Below are 14,683 nucleotides of genomic sequence, written 5' to 3'. Positions count from 1 at the left end.
TAATATATGTTTTAATTTATTTACAGATAATTTAACAAATAAATAATCTCTAATAATAAAGTTATTAGATTATATAAACAAAATTTAAAATATTTGTATATATAAATTATCTATACATAATTATGTATGTTTTTTATAAACTAAAATAACAATTTTAATATCACAAACAAGATAAAATAATGGAATGAAATATGGGTAAAGATAAACATATCCTCTCTCTAATATGTACACTACAATATAATATCATTCATAATAATAGCAAACTTTTATAAGCTCTTACTAGCCATCTCAATTTCGGTAGCATAGAATAAAGAACTGCGGGCTTAATTAATGGAAACAAGCCAAATGGAAGTAGTAAGACAATCGAACCTCTATAGTCGAGCATAAATTCTATTTCAAAACAAATATGCATGAATATCCATTTGTAAATAACATAATGCATAAAGAATTCAAGAGTAACTACTAGAAAAAAAAATAGTACATATTTTTTATTGAGATTTATAACTGTATATGAGTTGTCTGATTAATCTGACCTATGGAGAAATTACTCATTGCATTCTAAAGACAATTTTATTGAAGATTTTTTAAGGACAATATTCTTTTCAAACTTTATATGGGAAGCAAGTTAGAAACAAGATTGTTTCGATATAGATATCGGAGGATATAAAAACATTTATAGCAAAATCTGTAAAATGGATAATTTATATTCGACATTATAAAGAGCCATGAAAGTTATGTATTACAAAGTTGATACAAGAGAAATAGTAAAATTTATTAGGGCCTCAATATTAGACTTAATTCATCCAAACATACCTCATAAAAGCTAAGTACATGAACATATTGTAATAAATAAGAAGTTCAATAAGATTTTTTTTAATAGATTTTAAATATTTGGAAACAATGAGCAGATTCAGTCTTATCCAAGGATATGAGAAAGTGTCTTAGCAGTATCCTAAGTAGAGGATCTGAGAAAATTATTCCACACAATTTTTTAAGTATGTATATACAAAATTTTGAGCATTATATGCATAATTTTAAAGGATTTTCAAAGTTGAATGCGTGTTATCTTGAAATCCTAAACATTTAATTGTAGTTGATTTTAATTCAAATTTATATCAATGAAGAAATAGTTTTCCTTTTGATTTTATATTTGGAAGTACTAAGAAGTTCGATATATAGAGGTTCAACTGAAATTGAAAATTTCAAAATCCAGAAATCTACACAAAATACAGCATTCTCTACATATAAAGTAGTTGATTTTTTATTATTTGTTGATAATATTAATTTTCTTTAACGAGTCATGGATGATATAATAATAATAATTTTCAAATAAAACCTATACATAAACATTAGATAACACATCTAGATTTTTTTAAACTATTAATAACAATGGAAAAAAAAATTTCATATTAAAATGAATTTACTGGGTGATCTTTTAAAACATCCATAAATATTTGACATTTTTTTAGTGCCATTAAATTGCTTTTAAAAGTAGTGATAATGAAATGTATAGGCAGTCATCGCTCATTTCAATATTTTGATTGTAGTCAATTATCTTAATTGATATTTTTCAATTTGAGTGTAAAAATTTATAGATAAAACACTGCAGAGCAAGCCGAAAGACAAGGCTCAAAATGAATGCCGCAATAGCAGAAAAATACAAAATGAAATTTCTTTCCAACATTTGTTCAACCATATTAAGTACTTTGCTCTTTGGTTGGCTTCAAATTTTGTACAGACAATATACAAATGGTAAACTCTAGTTATTGAGAAACAAAATATCCTCGTTCAATCCTAAGTAGATTCTTTCTCAAATTCACTCCAGGCATTGTTCAATTCCATAAAGATCATCTTTGCTAGTGACTCATTAGAAGTTCCGATATGCTGAAAAACAAAAAAAAATAATAAGTTTATAAAAATCAAATTAAGAGCAAAATGGAATATGATTGCAGATGTGAAGAAACTACCTTGTCAGGATGAACTGCAATGCAGGCTTTTCTGTAGGCTTTCTTCACGTCGGCCGGTGTCACGAGTTGAGCCATGCTACACTGTTGCCATTTTGCCTCAGACCACAGAACAGAATGCAGTGAAGTCAACAAGGCTCTGATGTTATTTGTCTTTCCCTCTGTCCAATCCATAACCTACAGTAACATGAAATAAAATATTAAATTATTAAGATAAAAAAAAAATATTTATTTTGGGACAAAAGCCTCCTAAGAATAATTTATATGATTCAGACCTTACGATTAATTGTTAGGAAAATATTTACAAAGTTGTGGTATTTAAGTTTAAATTACAATTCATTGTGCTAAGTTATATTATGTAAATACAGATTGTTCATACTGACACAACAGTTTGATAATATGATAAGGTGATGTTTAAAGGAAAGAATGGATGAGGATTGAATAGAGATGGGAAGAGAATTCCAGAAAGATGCTGTATGAATAACAAAGGATTTGCTGAAGCATGCGGTACAATAAAAGCATAACATAACTTAGATAGCGCTACATCCCGTCACCGAGAATGGGCCTCCTCCAAAACCTTTTGCCAGACAATAGAGTCAGCTCCGATGCCACTGAGTCCTCCCATCTTAAATTCGGCCTACCATCCTTTCTTTGTCCATGTGCATCTTCCTGTGTATCGTTGAATCCTCCATACGTGCAACGTGCCCGGTCCATAGGAGTCGTCTCATCTTGATAAACTTGACCAAGTCTATATCCTTATAAAGGCCAGCGATTTCCCCTTCTCCAAATTCCACCCTCTCTAACAGAACCAAAAATCCTTCTCAAGAATGATCTTTCAAAGATTTTCATCTTGCTTCTTAAAGGCCCATGCTTCTGATGTATAAGTTAAAACAGGACGGACCAAGGTTTCGTAGAGTGATCTGGGTCCTGGTTAGAGAGGAACTTGCTTCTAAAATGCTTCGCAAGGCCAAAGTAGCACCATCTCACCATTGCTAACCTCCTGTTAACTTCTCGAGAGATGTATGAAATTGATTGATTATTGAAGCACAGGAGAAGCTTGCAAACATTGAGATCGTTGTGGAAAACTAGTCATATTATTAAATTCATAGAAAAAAATGTTTAAAAACTGAAAATTACTCAATAATTGCCAAAAATGGCAGAAAAAGATGGGAGAAGGTTCAATAGACTTTTACTAAAAATTTCCAATATTATCAAAGGCGACAGCTCTCAACTAAAGACAAAAATTGAATCAGAACGATCAATTATATAATTTTAAGAGGTAGCAACAATGTCAGGCAATACCATAATCAAGGAGTCAACTGATAAGTTGAAGAAGAGACAGACTACACAAAGTAGGATATATAGGATCATGCAGTAGAGAACTAACTTCTTCACCATCACTCTGAAATCATTTAACCCTAGGTCGAACACAATACAAGTCGTAATACATTTGGAGCAGATCATTAATTAGAGATTAAAAATAAAATTTACCCTCCTCCTGGCTTGAGACAAAAGTGGAGTCGCCCTCTCTCCAGATAAAACAGTTTTAACAAGTACTCACAAAATATGTGTTACCAGACTCACCTCTGGCCCACATGCAAGGTTAACAAAAATTACTAGTTGGCAAACACTACAGATCAAATCAGATGAGCCATTCTTGAACTAGTTACGCAAAGGAAAATAGCTTTGTGTATACATAAGCAAAAGTAGTGGAGGGCTTCTTATAAAATTCATACCAAATAATTTTTACTCTAATCGCTAACTTTACAAAAAGAGTACATGAAGGTTTTATTAAAAATACAAGATGACACAGCCTAAATTATTTGATCATGTTATTAAGAAAATAAAGTATTCAATGTGACATACATTCACTTTAATGTGAAAGAATTGTAATGTCATAATTAATAACTTTTATGATAGATAAATAATCATTAATAAACACTGACCTTAAGCCGATCAGGATCGATCACTTTGGCCTGATCTTCCCTCCTCATCTGATTAATCGTCCTTGGTCCAGACTCTTTCTTACTGGAAAACGAATATCCCTGGCTGCCTAGGAGGTCATCGAATATATCAGTCGCCTTCTTGCCTATATTGGACAAAAAATTATTAATTTGTCATTCTGAAATCACAATATAATAAATATCACCAGGGTAACTATTCCATTTGTAATGTTTTCGAAATAAAATATCTAGATCATTTGAAAAATTTATATAAAATATGATGACATAGCTACTATAAATAATGAAGAATTTGGGTACATCTCAAATATTTCGAACATTAAACATAGAAAAGCTAGCAATAAAAAAAAATAGTAATAGAAACCTGGCTGATTGTTGTTAGGAGGTGGTGGCTTAGCAGATTCAAAGTGTGCTCTGTTGTAATTGGCTTCAGAAGGGGTTTTTGCAGGGCTGTTTGCATTGCTCATAGCCTTGGGTTTCGTAACTATACAAAAAGATAAATAATTTATTTAAAAAAAAAAAAATTATTTCTATTTTTCAATAAAATAAATTATCAATTACCACAAGTAAAAAGATTGTTATTTTATTTATGTTTAAAGGGAACTGGCATCCCTTTATCACATGTTAAGATAAGAAACATTTTCTCAAAATCTGTCAGATCAATCAAGTTAAAATTTATTTTGGAGTAATATTAACTCTTAAAATATATTCTGTTTTTTTTTTGGTTTTTTGGTACCCAAATCTAAAATATTTGTAGTGAAACTTTTTTTTTAAGTATATAAATATCATTATTTTTTAATCGAAAAACTCAAGAAACATGTTAATGATAATATAAATGTGTAAAAATATCAACAAATTCAAACAAATACTTTCTAAGAAAATGTTCCTTTTGTGTAAAAAACAAAAACTTTTGAAAAACAAAAAATTAATCTCATTAATTGTTCTTATTTGTAGACTATTTTATTTATGACTTTAACAAAGAGATGATTGAAATAACATTTCAGATAATAACTGAATCTATTACATTATGGCTGGTTGTCTAATCTGTTGACAGCCGCATACAACCTAATAGACTTGCAAATTTCCAGAAAAAAAAAGTAGGTGTGAGCAACTAAACTAATTATCAACTAAATATTTTTATTAAATAATGAAATACTTATTCCATTATGTTTAACGTAAAAATATTAAATTTTTTGCTTTCTTTTTCTACCTCCCAATACTCTTTAAAAGTATGACTATTTAACAACTGTCCAATTTAATTTTTAATAAAATATTTTCTTATTTATAAACAAAACTGAATATGGAAAAATCAGTTACATTTTCGAATGAAGCTGTTTATTTTTCTAAGACAAATAGTTTCTACACCATGACAATGCGCCATAATGTCGCTAGCCGCCACCGAAGTTTTGGCCTAGTTTAACGGGGTAACACTGCCACAGCCACCTAGAGCCTCAACCTAGATCCCAGCAACTTCTTTCTGTTACCCTGAATCCGAGAAACCTGAAAGGGAATTGATTTGACATGATTCAACCAGTCCAGGCAGCTTCAACGAGGTCCCTTAAATGCCTTCCAAACAAAGTGTTTCAGGGAGCCTATGAACAATGTAAAAACCGTGGTAACGGGATGTTGATGCCTGAGGATCATATATTAAAGACTTCCAGTTCGCTGTACAAAAATGTTTAGTTCATTTTTGGTCAAAAAATTGTCTTTTTCTCTCCGATTTCCTTCTCTAAGAAACCAACATAAGATTAATAAAACATCTCCAATATCATCAAGGTTATCTAAAATACAAAAACCATCCACTTTATTCTCATAGTTCTCCATAACCCCTCTCCATTCCCTTACATGTATACATAGACACTACCTGTAATTTCCTCCCTTTCTGATAAAATCCAAAAATTGTTGTGTTTATTTGTCCTTAACTTCTAACCTTCATATCCCGCCATAAACTTTCCAAAATCTACACACCTGAATGATCTTATTCCTCTTTGACACCATTTCCGTATCCTATACATTACTTGTTCCACCCCTAACTGCATTTCCCTTTACATTGGTGAAACAAAACATTTTCTTTCTTATATCATTCAGTTAAAATCAACCATGTAAGGAATAAGGTTGAAATTTCAAAAAGCAATACCATGTCATTTGAACAAAAAATCAACTATAAGAAACCAAAATGTTGATAAATAAACAAAGTAGATTTCAGTTATCTTCACAGGATAAATTATACACTCCCATCAAAACTCAAATAGAAATAAAATAATAATCAAAACCAAATAAAAGCAATGAATAATAAAGTTGATGACATTGCTAAAATACCTACAGATATTTTCTGAATGACCAAAACGATGAAGAGATCTCTTGAGTTCCAGAGACATGTTACTGTATATAAGTAAACAATTAAGGACTGTACACCATGGCTACCTCCTAGGAACTGACAAAGGTCAGGCCACTATGAGACGATTCATCACATGAATCAGTTCAGATTACAGAGAATCAACTATGACTCATTTAAATAGCCTAAATCATGATGATATATCATTTAATTATAGTATTATTATTATTATTATTATTATTAGGGATGATGAAAATAATTTACAATTTACTTATTTGTAATTAAAAATTAATGTAATCATTACTAAATATTATTATTTGTCTTGGAATTATCCTATAAGCCAATCTTATATCCCACTTTACATGAAATGAATTTTTTATTTATTTTTATATAATGAATTTTTGTAAATTCTGTTCAGTAGTTCTGGAAAAACTAAAGGATATTTTGAGACAATATTCGAGAAACATTCTCAAAAATTGTAAAGGAGAACATGTTAAATTTGGTACTGAGAAAATATTTGAGATACTCAGAAAAAAGGACTTATGAACTTATCTGTCGCTAAAGACAAATTTTTCCCTCATACTGTATTAGACGTTATTCATCCTTTAATGGTTGATAATATTTTGTAGAGAATATTCACAAAAGTTATATTTTATTTATTAAACTTTTTTTTTTTTTTAATAATTTATTTACAACTGATATTTATTATTGATATTTACAACTGTATACACATATATACAACAAGTAAATTTGCTATAGGTGACATAGTGACATGATAAAAACATGTGGAGAATCTACCCACTGATAGAACTCCAATAACATTTCTAGAGGAGAAGATCTCGAGGCCATCTTCTTTTCAGACGCCTAGGAGGATTATTAGGTAATGAAGGAGAAGCCAGGTTAGAAACAAGTGGATTTATTAAACTTAATTTAGTTTGTTCAATAAATAGTCCATTAAGTATTAGTGCGTAGTATTTCCGTATCATCCCTTCACTTCTGATCCGAGATACATTACATCAGGTAAAATAAATTTTTTTTTTTCACTATGGCTCCTCAATTATAACTATCTGAATTAGAAAAACTATTGCAAATTTTGACTCTCTTCCTTTAGGTAGTATTGCCAGTAGACATGTCAAATTAAATTATTTAATTAATTGAAAATTCAACTAGAAATCACAAAAAACGTACCTCTATAATGGGTGCTGATTGACAATAGATTTTAAAAAATACAATTAATATTAAACCTAATAACTTAACAATATTTGGATAACTTTAATGAATTCCTTTAAGCAGAAAAAAAATTATATTCAGACATGATCGTCATGGTTCCAGAACTTAAAAAGAAAATACTCACTGAATTCTTCGAAGAGATCCGTGTGTAGATTAGGCGAGCTAACATTGCGCTGCATACTGTTTGACTTCCCTACACTGAGGTTGTTGAATTCACTAGACATGCTGTTCATATCACTCTGTTTTTCTTTATAACTAGAACTCAAATTGTCCTCTATAACCGAACTATCTATCTTCACCGTCTCACTAGTTCCGTTGTTTATGCTGTTCATATTTGATGTGAAATCAGCAAAATTAGCATCCCAATCTCCTAATAGGTTTTCAGTCTTACAATTTACCTATAACAAAAATTGATTATTTAAAAATAATATGTAATAAATAGTTATATCAAATGAATATTTTTTTTTACCCAAAAGAAATTATTATATGAATTTTATATTATTAACTAACTATTGATGTTATTTTATTCTGGATTATACAGAGAAACAGAGCAGAAATAGATAAAATTGACATGAAAGAAAAATTTGCGAGCAATGGTATTATTACAAACCTAGTGATTACTTGTTGGTCATAAATCGCTCTTTTTAAAAAAAAAAAAAAAATTAAACTTGTACCGCTACAACCCATTAAGGATGAGAGGTCAAGTACTTTGTAAAGTAGTAATGATACTAAATCAATTGTACAAGGTGATATGGTCAGAACCACGCTCGACTGCCAGATTTTCCTCAATTAAGGATACCCATTATATGAGGCTGGATGGACTCTGGGGGCTTCAGAACCTACAAGGTTGACTCATGGCAACAGAAACAGAATAAATAATTATCTCTCACAGATGGATTCCCTTAGAGTTAGTAGCACTTAGAAAAAATAATATTATTTAAAATATTACTGGAAACGATATCATCTAATAATTATTCTTATTCCTTACCACTAAATGCCATACCAATTGCAATTTTTGTAAAAATTGGATGTGAACCTCCTGTGGACTCCTATAAATATATTCTAACTAATATTCCTTATTGTTGGATCTTACATCTTTGACCACCTATCTAATTGAACCAACTTAGTCGTTCTTCAACAATACTTACTCCTGGTTTTAAAATAAAATTATCTATTCCGATACACAAAGGACACATTGTGCTCGGTATTATTACATCTGTCAGTATCTTCATTTTGACAGACAATTCACATAGTTATATTTAAGCATATAATGATTATATTCGATTTAATAAACATAAAGCCATCGTCATAGCCAAATACAATAACAAAGGTATGTATACTAACCACTTACAGCAAAACACAATCAATGCATAACATTGTAAACAATGATTCAAATATGAACATTACCTGTTCAGTGGCACCATTGGTTTGAATAAAAGGATCAAAGAGAGGCTGTGATTGCTGTGGTGCCGTGAATGATTGAGATGGCTGTGGGGGAGGAGCAGCTGAGAAACTTTGGAAAATAGAATCGACACCAGTTGCAGCCCCCGAATCACCACCTCCGAGGTTTAACAGATCATCAGTTTCGACTGCTTCTATTACTTCAGTTTCTCCTAGGTTCAACAAGTCGGCACTTTCACTATTATTACGCCTCCTTTCCTAAAAAATGAGGAGTATAAATAAAAAAAAACAAAAAACATTTCTTCAGTCAGCAATAAATAAAAAATAAATCAAATGTATAGCTGATATTCAGAAATGAAAAAATTTAAACAGAAAATTTTTCTCATGACAAAAAAGTAGTATTCAAATGGATGGGTGCCTACTACATCACTAAAATGTGGAACGTTCTTTCAGGAGATATAAAAATGGTTTAGACCCAAATTGACACAATTTGGCATTTAAATATTTTAAAATTTATATAATTTCAAGTAATTTTGATGAGAATAAATTCTCATGTTTTATTGCTTATTTTTTCTATATCAAAATTAACTTATCAAGAAGTGAATACATACATACATATCATTGCGACAAGAGGTAAAAGTGATCAAGAACTAATGACAAACAAAAATTGCATTTGATCATTTTAACTATCAATTAGACAATGTGAACATAGTATTAAATCCAGTCCAATTTCTTAAATTATAATTTTAAATGTTAATTTTTTGTAATATTTTTAAGTATTTCTCTTTTTTATTTTTTCAATAAATTTTCTAAATTTTTAGTCTTGAATATTTATTTATTTGAGAAAATATAATTATTGTAGTATATATTAAGCATTTTATTTTACAAGAAAATATGTTTCCTAGTAAACTGTATTTTTTTATGATCACTTTTTAATCAGTTTCATTGTCCTGACATCCTTATTACTGTTTATGTCTGTTATTTTATTGGTGAATTTGCTTCTGAAGTAGTAGTGGTTCACATTAATTTGGTCAATTAAGACTCTAATTTATATATAATGTTTAATTATGATATAAGTTATGAATTTAAATAAATTCAAATAAAAAACTAAAATATTACTTCTAATTTCGGACTAGGAGCAGGTCTCGGTGGAGGACCCGGTCTCGGTGGAGGCACTGTTTTCTTATTGCGTTTAGGAACTGAAAATATCAACACAATAGAAATAAGTTTAAAAAAAAACAAAAAAAAAACTTGGATTTGAAAGTAGCAAAAAACACAAATCAAAATAAATTTTCATACACTAGGTCCTAAAATAAATTAATAATGTTTACCAAAAGTATCAGCCATTTCAGAAGCTTCTAGTTTTGAGGTGAACAATGCTTCCGATGACACTGGCCTCCTATTGGCCCAGGGTGCCACACTTGTTACTGGGTCTCCACCTTCTTCGAGGCAAATCGACACCAATAAAGATTCTTGCAAGCCATCATTTTCACTGTCATCAAGATCAGCCCTGAAACATGAAGTCAATACAAAATTTGTACTATCTTCATCTAAAGTAACATAAAAATAAATAAAGTTACATTGAAAAAAACATATTCTGATTCTAATTGGATTTGTTACATAAAAGAAAATGTAAGATACATAATCCATTACACCCTTCTATAGTCACCAAAAGATTTAATGTTCATGATACGAGTACATTATATCCCACATAGGAACATTGATAATTAAATTATGGATTAGAATTAGCAATAATTTTGAGTTACAATCATACGCTTGTTGGTCACAAGTAAGCAAGTCATAAAACGTTTGTTATATATCCGATTTCCTCCAACAAAGAGCTTTATTTGGTGAACCAGGAATAACTTTTTTATCAATATACTAAATTTTGTGAATATTTTCCTAAAATGTAAACATTTTCAAATCAGATATACTAAAATAAATTTGTACCTGAAAATTCTCTGCAAGGCAAACATTTAACGGTATTTAGTTCAGAAGGAATAACAATACTAATTTATTAAAGCTGGTTAATAAGAGTTACAATGTAATTAATCTAACTGATCGTAACAATGTATTACTAAAACGGAGTGCCAATGAGTCAATGTAACTAACAACTCAATGAAATAAAAATAGTACTGGGAATAGAATGACACTAAAATAGATATCTAACTGGCTCAAAGATCACCAATCAGATTCAAATTACAAACAGTTGTATTTAAGGATAAATTTCATATTAACTTTTTACAATTTTATAAAATTTAAATCAATTTAACTTCTTTTCCCTAAAAAAAAATTAAAAAATATAGAGTAAAATCTAAATCATTTAGAAAATATTATAACTGAAAAATCTATTTAGATAAATTATTTTAAAAATACATAGGCAGGATGAATTTGGGTATTTGAGGACCGAAAATGCCATAGGTGATTTTCAGCCATCATTTGCAGATCAGTAATTTTAAATTTTACTCTATTGCTTACACATTTGCCACAGACCACTTTACTTAGATTTAGTACTTGAGCATATTATATTCTGTTAGATGAACCCACTTACATCATATCAAAAAATATCAAATATCAATTTGACTCTGTTATCGAAATTTCTAGAATAAACGAGTTTACTCTAGTCACCGAATCGATATTGATCTTTATATGAGGTAGGTACAAAGATCAAAAATAGTGGACAGATTTGCTTGCTTCGTAGATAGAATTCAAAATTATAAGAAACTCAAGAAGGTAAACCATGAGAGTCTGATTGTATATTGCTAACTCCCCAAGTTGGATGGACAAGTTTGGACTATTTATACATCAATCAAAACTAATACAAAAAAATTAACTTATACAAAGAGTAAGTTCTGAACTTAACTCATCATAAAACATGGAAACGGATAACATATCAAACATTTAAAATTGACAACAGATAAATATCAAAGATGCTTGATTTAAAACATACATATAAAAAGATGTTCAGACAAATAAAGAATTAGTTTTAATCCACAATATATCCTTGATACAAGGAACTTAAACCAAGACAGGACAAATGTACTGAGAATTATAGAAAGAAAATTAGGGTTTGACAAAATTTTAAGGCCAAAAAGATGGTAATATGTTTTTCAAATGCTTTATAAAAAATTTCATGATCAGTTCAAACATACTCTATCCTTGAGGTCTCGGGAAACAATCTCAGTACATAATTGGCAGAATACTAAAATCCAATCATTCCTCAGAGGTAGCCATAGGACATCACTAAACCTATAGAAATGTAACAGTTCAAATTAAAAATACCGAGCACTGCTAGTACCTGGTAAAAATTAGAGTTGTATCATTTATAAATGCTGTACTGAATTGAAGCTGGAACATTTTGATAGGACTTGCTTTTGTCAAGACTTGACGAGCATGGTAAACAGCTAGAGTTACGTCACCAGCTACAGTACACCTTACTGGAATAACTACCTATAACAAAAAGAATAAATAATAAAGGTCAATAAATTTTGTTTTAAACCTCAGTGTAATGATAAAGCACTAATATTGTCTAATTAATAATATAATTTAATTAATTGGATAAAAAAAGATAATTAATAAAATTGTTAATATTATAATGAATCTCTCTTTATCAGTCAGTAACTGATGAAAGTACCTTAGAATGAGATACGTTGAAGACTGTCATTCTATCATAGTCGTCAACTGTAGTAAACACTTTATCTTCTCCTTGAAAGAGCTCAAGAAATGGCCTGCATCCATCCCTAGAAAACAATTTGTACCCAATGAATTAATGTTTCATAAATTCAATTAAATGAGCTTCTATTTGCATATAAATTTAAATAAAGTAAAAGGATTAAAATAGATTAATTTGACAAAACAATAATAATCTAATTAAAAGTATTATAGTAATTATTTCAGTTATTAATCAATGGCAAGCACAGAGGATCATTTAGGAAATCAATCTCATAACAAACTTTGTAGCCGAAGGATTGAGGTATAACCTTAGCAACCTTGAGTCTGCAGTGGTGCCGGTTCGAATCCAGCCTGATGGATTTGATTTATTCCGTAGCGGTCCCACAGAATGAAAACATGACCCTTTCACACTGGTTTAGATAGGTTGGTTACCTGGAGGTTAACCCCCTCCACCAACCTAAATCAGAAATGGTATACAGGGAGTAAAAAAAATTTCCCAACAAAATTCTTCTCCTTTCACAACCATGCCAACAACAATTAATTTTGCAGTTATAAATTTTTATTCTTTAAAATTAAATATTAATGTAATTAATCTACTAAAATGGTGTTCAATTATCCTGTGCTGTATGATTGTAAAATTTTATGAACAAAATAATTATTTCAACTCAAACTGTAGTAAGTTTAAACAAATTATTATATAAAATAATTTTAAAATATTTCTAAAAATTAATTGTTAAAATGATTTTTTTTTCCAAAATAAATATCCAAAATTTACATCATATATGTTATTATACCTTACCCCAAGCAAACTGCGAGCTGTTCCCTCAGTGGAATAACTTTTATTAAGTATTTGGTCTTTTTTTTTCAGACAGATTTCCAGTTTGGTTAACAGAACATTTAATGAATTTTCTAACACTCAAAAGTATTCATAAAACTTTGTTCCATCGTCCATAAATTCATTTTTCGTGGTATAATTATTACTATAGAAAATCTGGCGCGGTGCTCACATTACACAACTTTTACTTACCATCCAACCTACATCACCTACGTTTTGTGTAGATCAGTGGGCTTGTAAGGAGATTAGTATTACTTTTGTGATATTCGAAAAAAAAATTCATATTTTAGGATTTCTTGAGGTGGGAATAATGAAATAAACTTTGTTCCTGCCAAGATAACAACAGCTTAACAAAGTCATAAGACAATCAGAAAAGATCATATGGTCTCGGTTTTTCCTATTCAAATCGGATTCGTCAATTCTTCTTTTTTTCTCTTTTAGTTATTCATAAAATTCTTCAATATTTTGTATTTATCCATTTCTTATTATTGCTAACAATGAGAATAATAGATTTTTTTTAATATACAAAAGTAAAAGTACTTTAGAGGAAGATTTTTAGAAAATTTGGCACCAAGTTTAATCAAAATCGTTAGAGCCGTTTTGAAGACATTGAAAAAATGTGAAAAATCAATTCTAAGAAATGGCATTTCTGGTCAGTCGATTTTATCAAAATAATTTCTGTCACATACCCCCCTTAAATATGCAATTATAGTTTTGTACAACACTTTGTTTATAGAGTAAAGCTGTTCACACGCACACCATTTTACGAAACTTTGTTATTTGGACTCAGGGGACCTCTAAACGTATATTTCTTTTGAAAATTCAAATTTGAAATTTTGCTTGAACGCAATTCTTCTCCTTACTATTTACTCCATATATAGGTAAGTGAAGGTATGAACACTGACAAATGTCATGATAGGGTGGGGTTTGAATGAAAAATAAGGGCAGTGGGATTGCGTGGCTTTCATGCCATTGCTGAGTTATAAAATGAAATGTTAATATTATCAAGTTGGAAAATGAAACTGAACTAGTTTGATATGATGCAAAACGTTAACTTCAAAAACATCATAGACTTATTGAGTAATTAAAATTACAAATAAATTAAAATTATTTTGAGCTTATCAATAAAAGAGAAACCTGTTTTTGTTGAAGACAGGTACAGGAGAGATGACGACCGACATAATCCTCAGTTTCTGAGCAACGATGGTAGGCTGTGGCTGACCTAACACCTGAGACAAATATTCCAAGTACCTGGAATATATTAACATATTAATTAATCAATATT

At 29.7% G+C, this 14,683-nt stretch overlaps 1 protein-coding gene across 1 annotated transcript in view; it reads right to left on the bottom strand.

Moving 5' to 3' along the window:
* Nucleotides 1–1,653: 1,653 nt before the first annotated feature.
* The window catches only part of aux (cyclin-G-associated kinase), a 30,935-nt gene continuing 17,905 nt past the window's right edge, over nucleotides 1,654–14,683 (bottom strand). Inside the window, exons 15-25 of the mRNA XM_014427103.3 lie at nucleotides 14,536–14,649; nucleotides 12,526–12,631; nucleotides 12,190–12,341; nucleotides 10,223–10,401; nucleotides 10,011–10,090; nucleotides 8,898–9,149; nucleotides 7,615–7,888; nucleotides 4,290–4,409; nucleotides 3,911–4,053; nucleotides 1,968–2,141; nucleotides 1,654–1,884 (exon numbers count right to left, since the gene is read on the bottom strand). Coding sequence (XP_014282589.1) covers nucleotides 1,795–1,884; nucleotides 1,968–2,141; nucleotides 3,911–4,053; nucleotides 4,290–4,409; nucleotides 7,615–7,888; nucleotides 8,898–9,149; nucleotides 10,011–10,090; nucleotides 10,223–10,401; nucleotides 12,190–12,341; nucleotides 12,526–12,631; nucleotides 14,536–14,649 — 1,684 coding nt within the window. The 3' untranslated portion in view covers nucleotides 1,654–1,794. The remainder of the gene's footprint in view (nucleotides 1,885–1,967; nucleotides 2,142–3,910; nucleotides 4,054–4,289; nucleotides 4,410–7,614; nucleotides 7,889–8,897; nucleotides 9,150–10,010; nucleotides 10,091–10,222; nucleotides 10,402–12,189; nucleotides 12,342–12,525; nucleotides 12,632–14,535; nucleotides 14,650–14,683) is intronic.

The sequence above is a fragment of the Halyomorpha halys genome, unplaced genomic scaffold (genome assembly GCF_000696795.3).
Source record: "Halyomorpha halys isolate HHAL.00 unplaced genomic scaffold, Hhal_1.1 Scaffold623.1, whole genome shotgun sequence".
NCBI lineage: Eukaryota > Metazoa > Arthropoda > Insecta > Hemiptera > Pentatomidae > Halyomorpha > Halyomorpha halys.
Note: the sequence above shows the minus strand (reverse complement) of the source record. Positions and strands in the feature narration are given on the sequence as shown.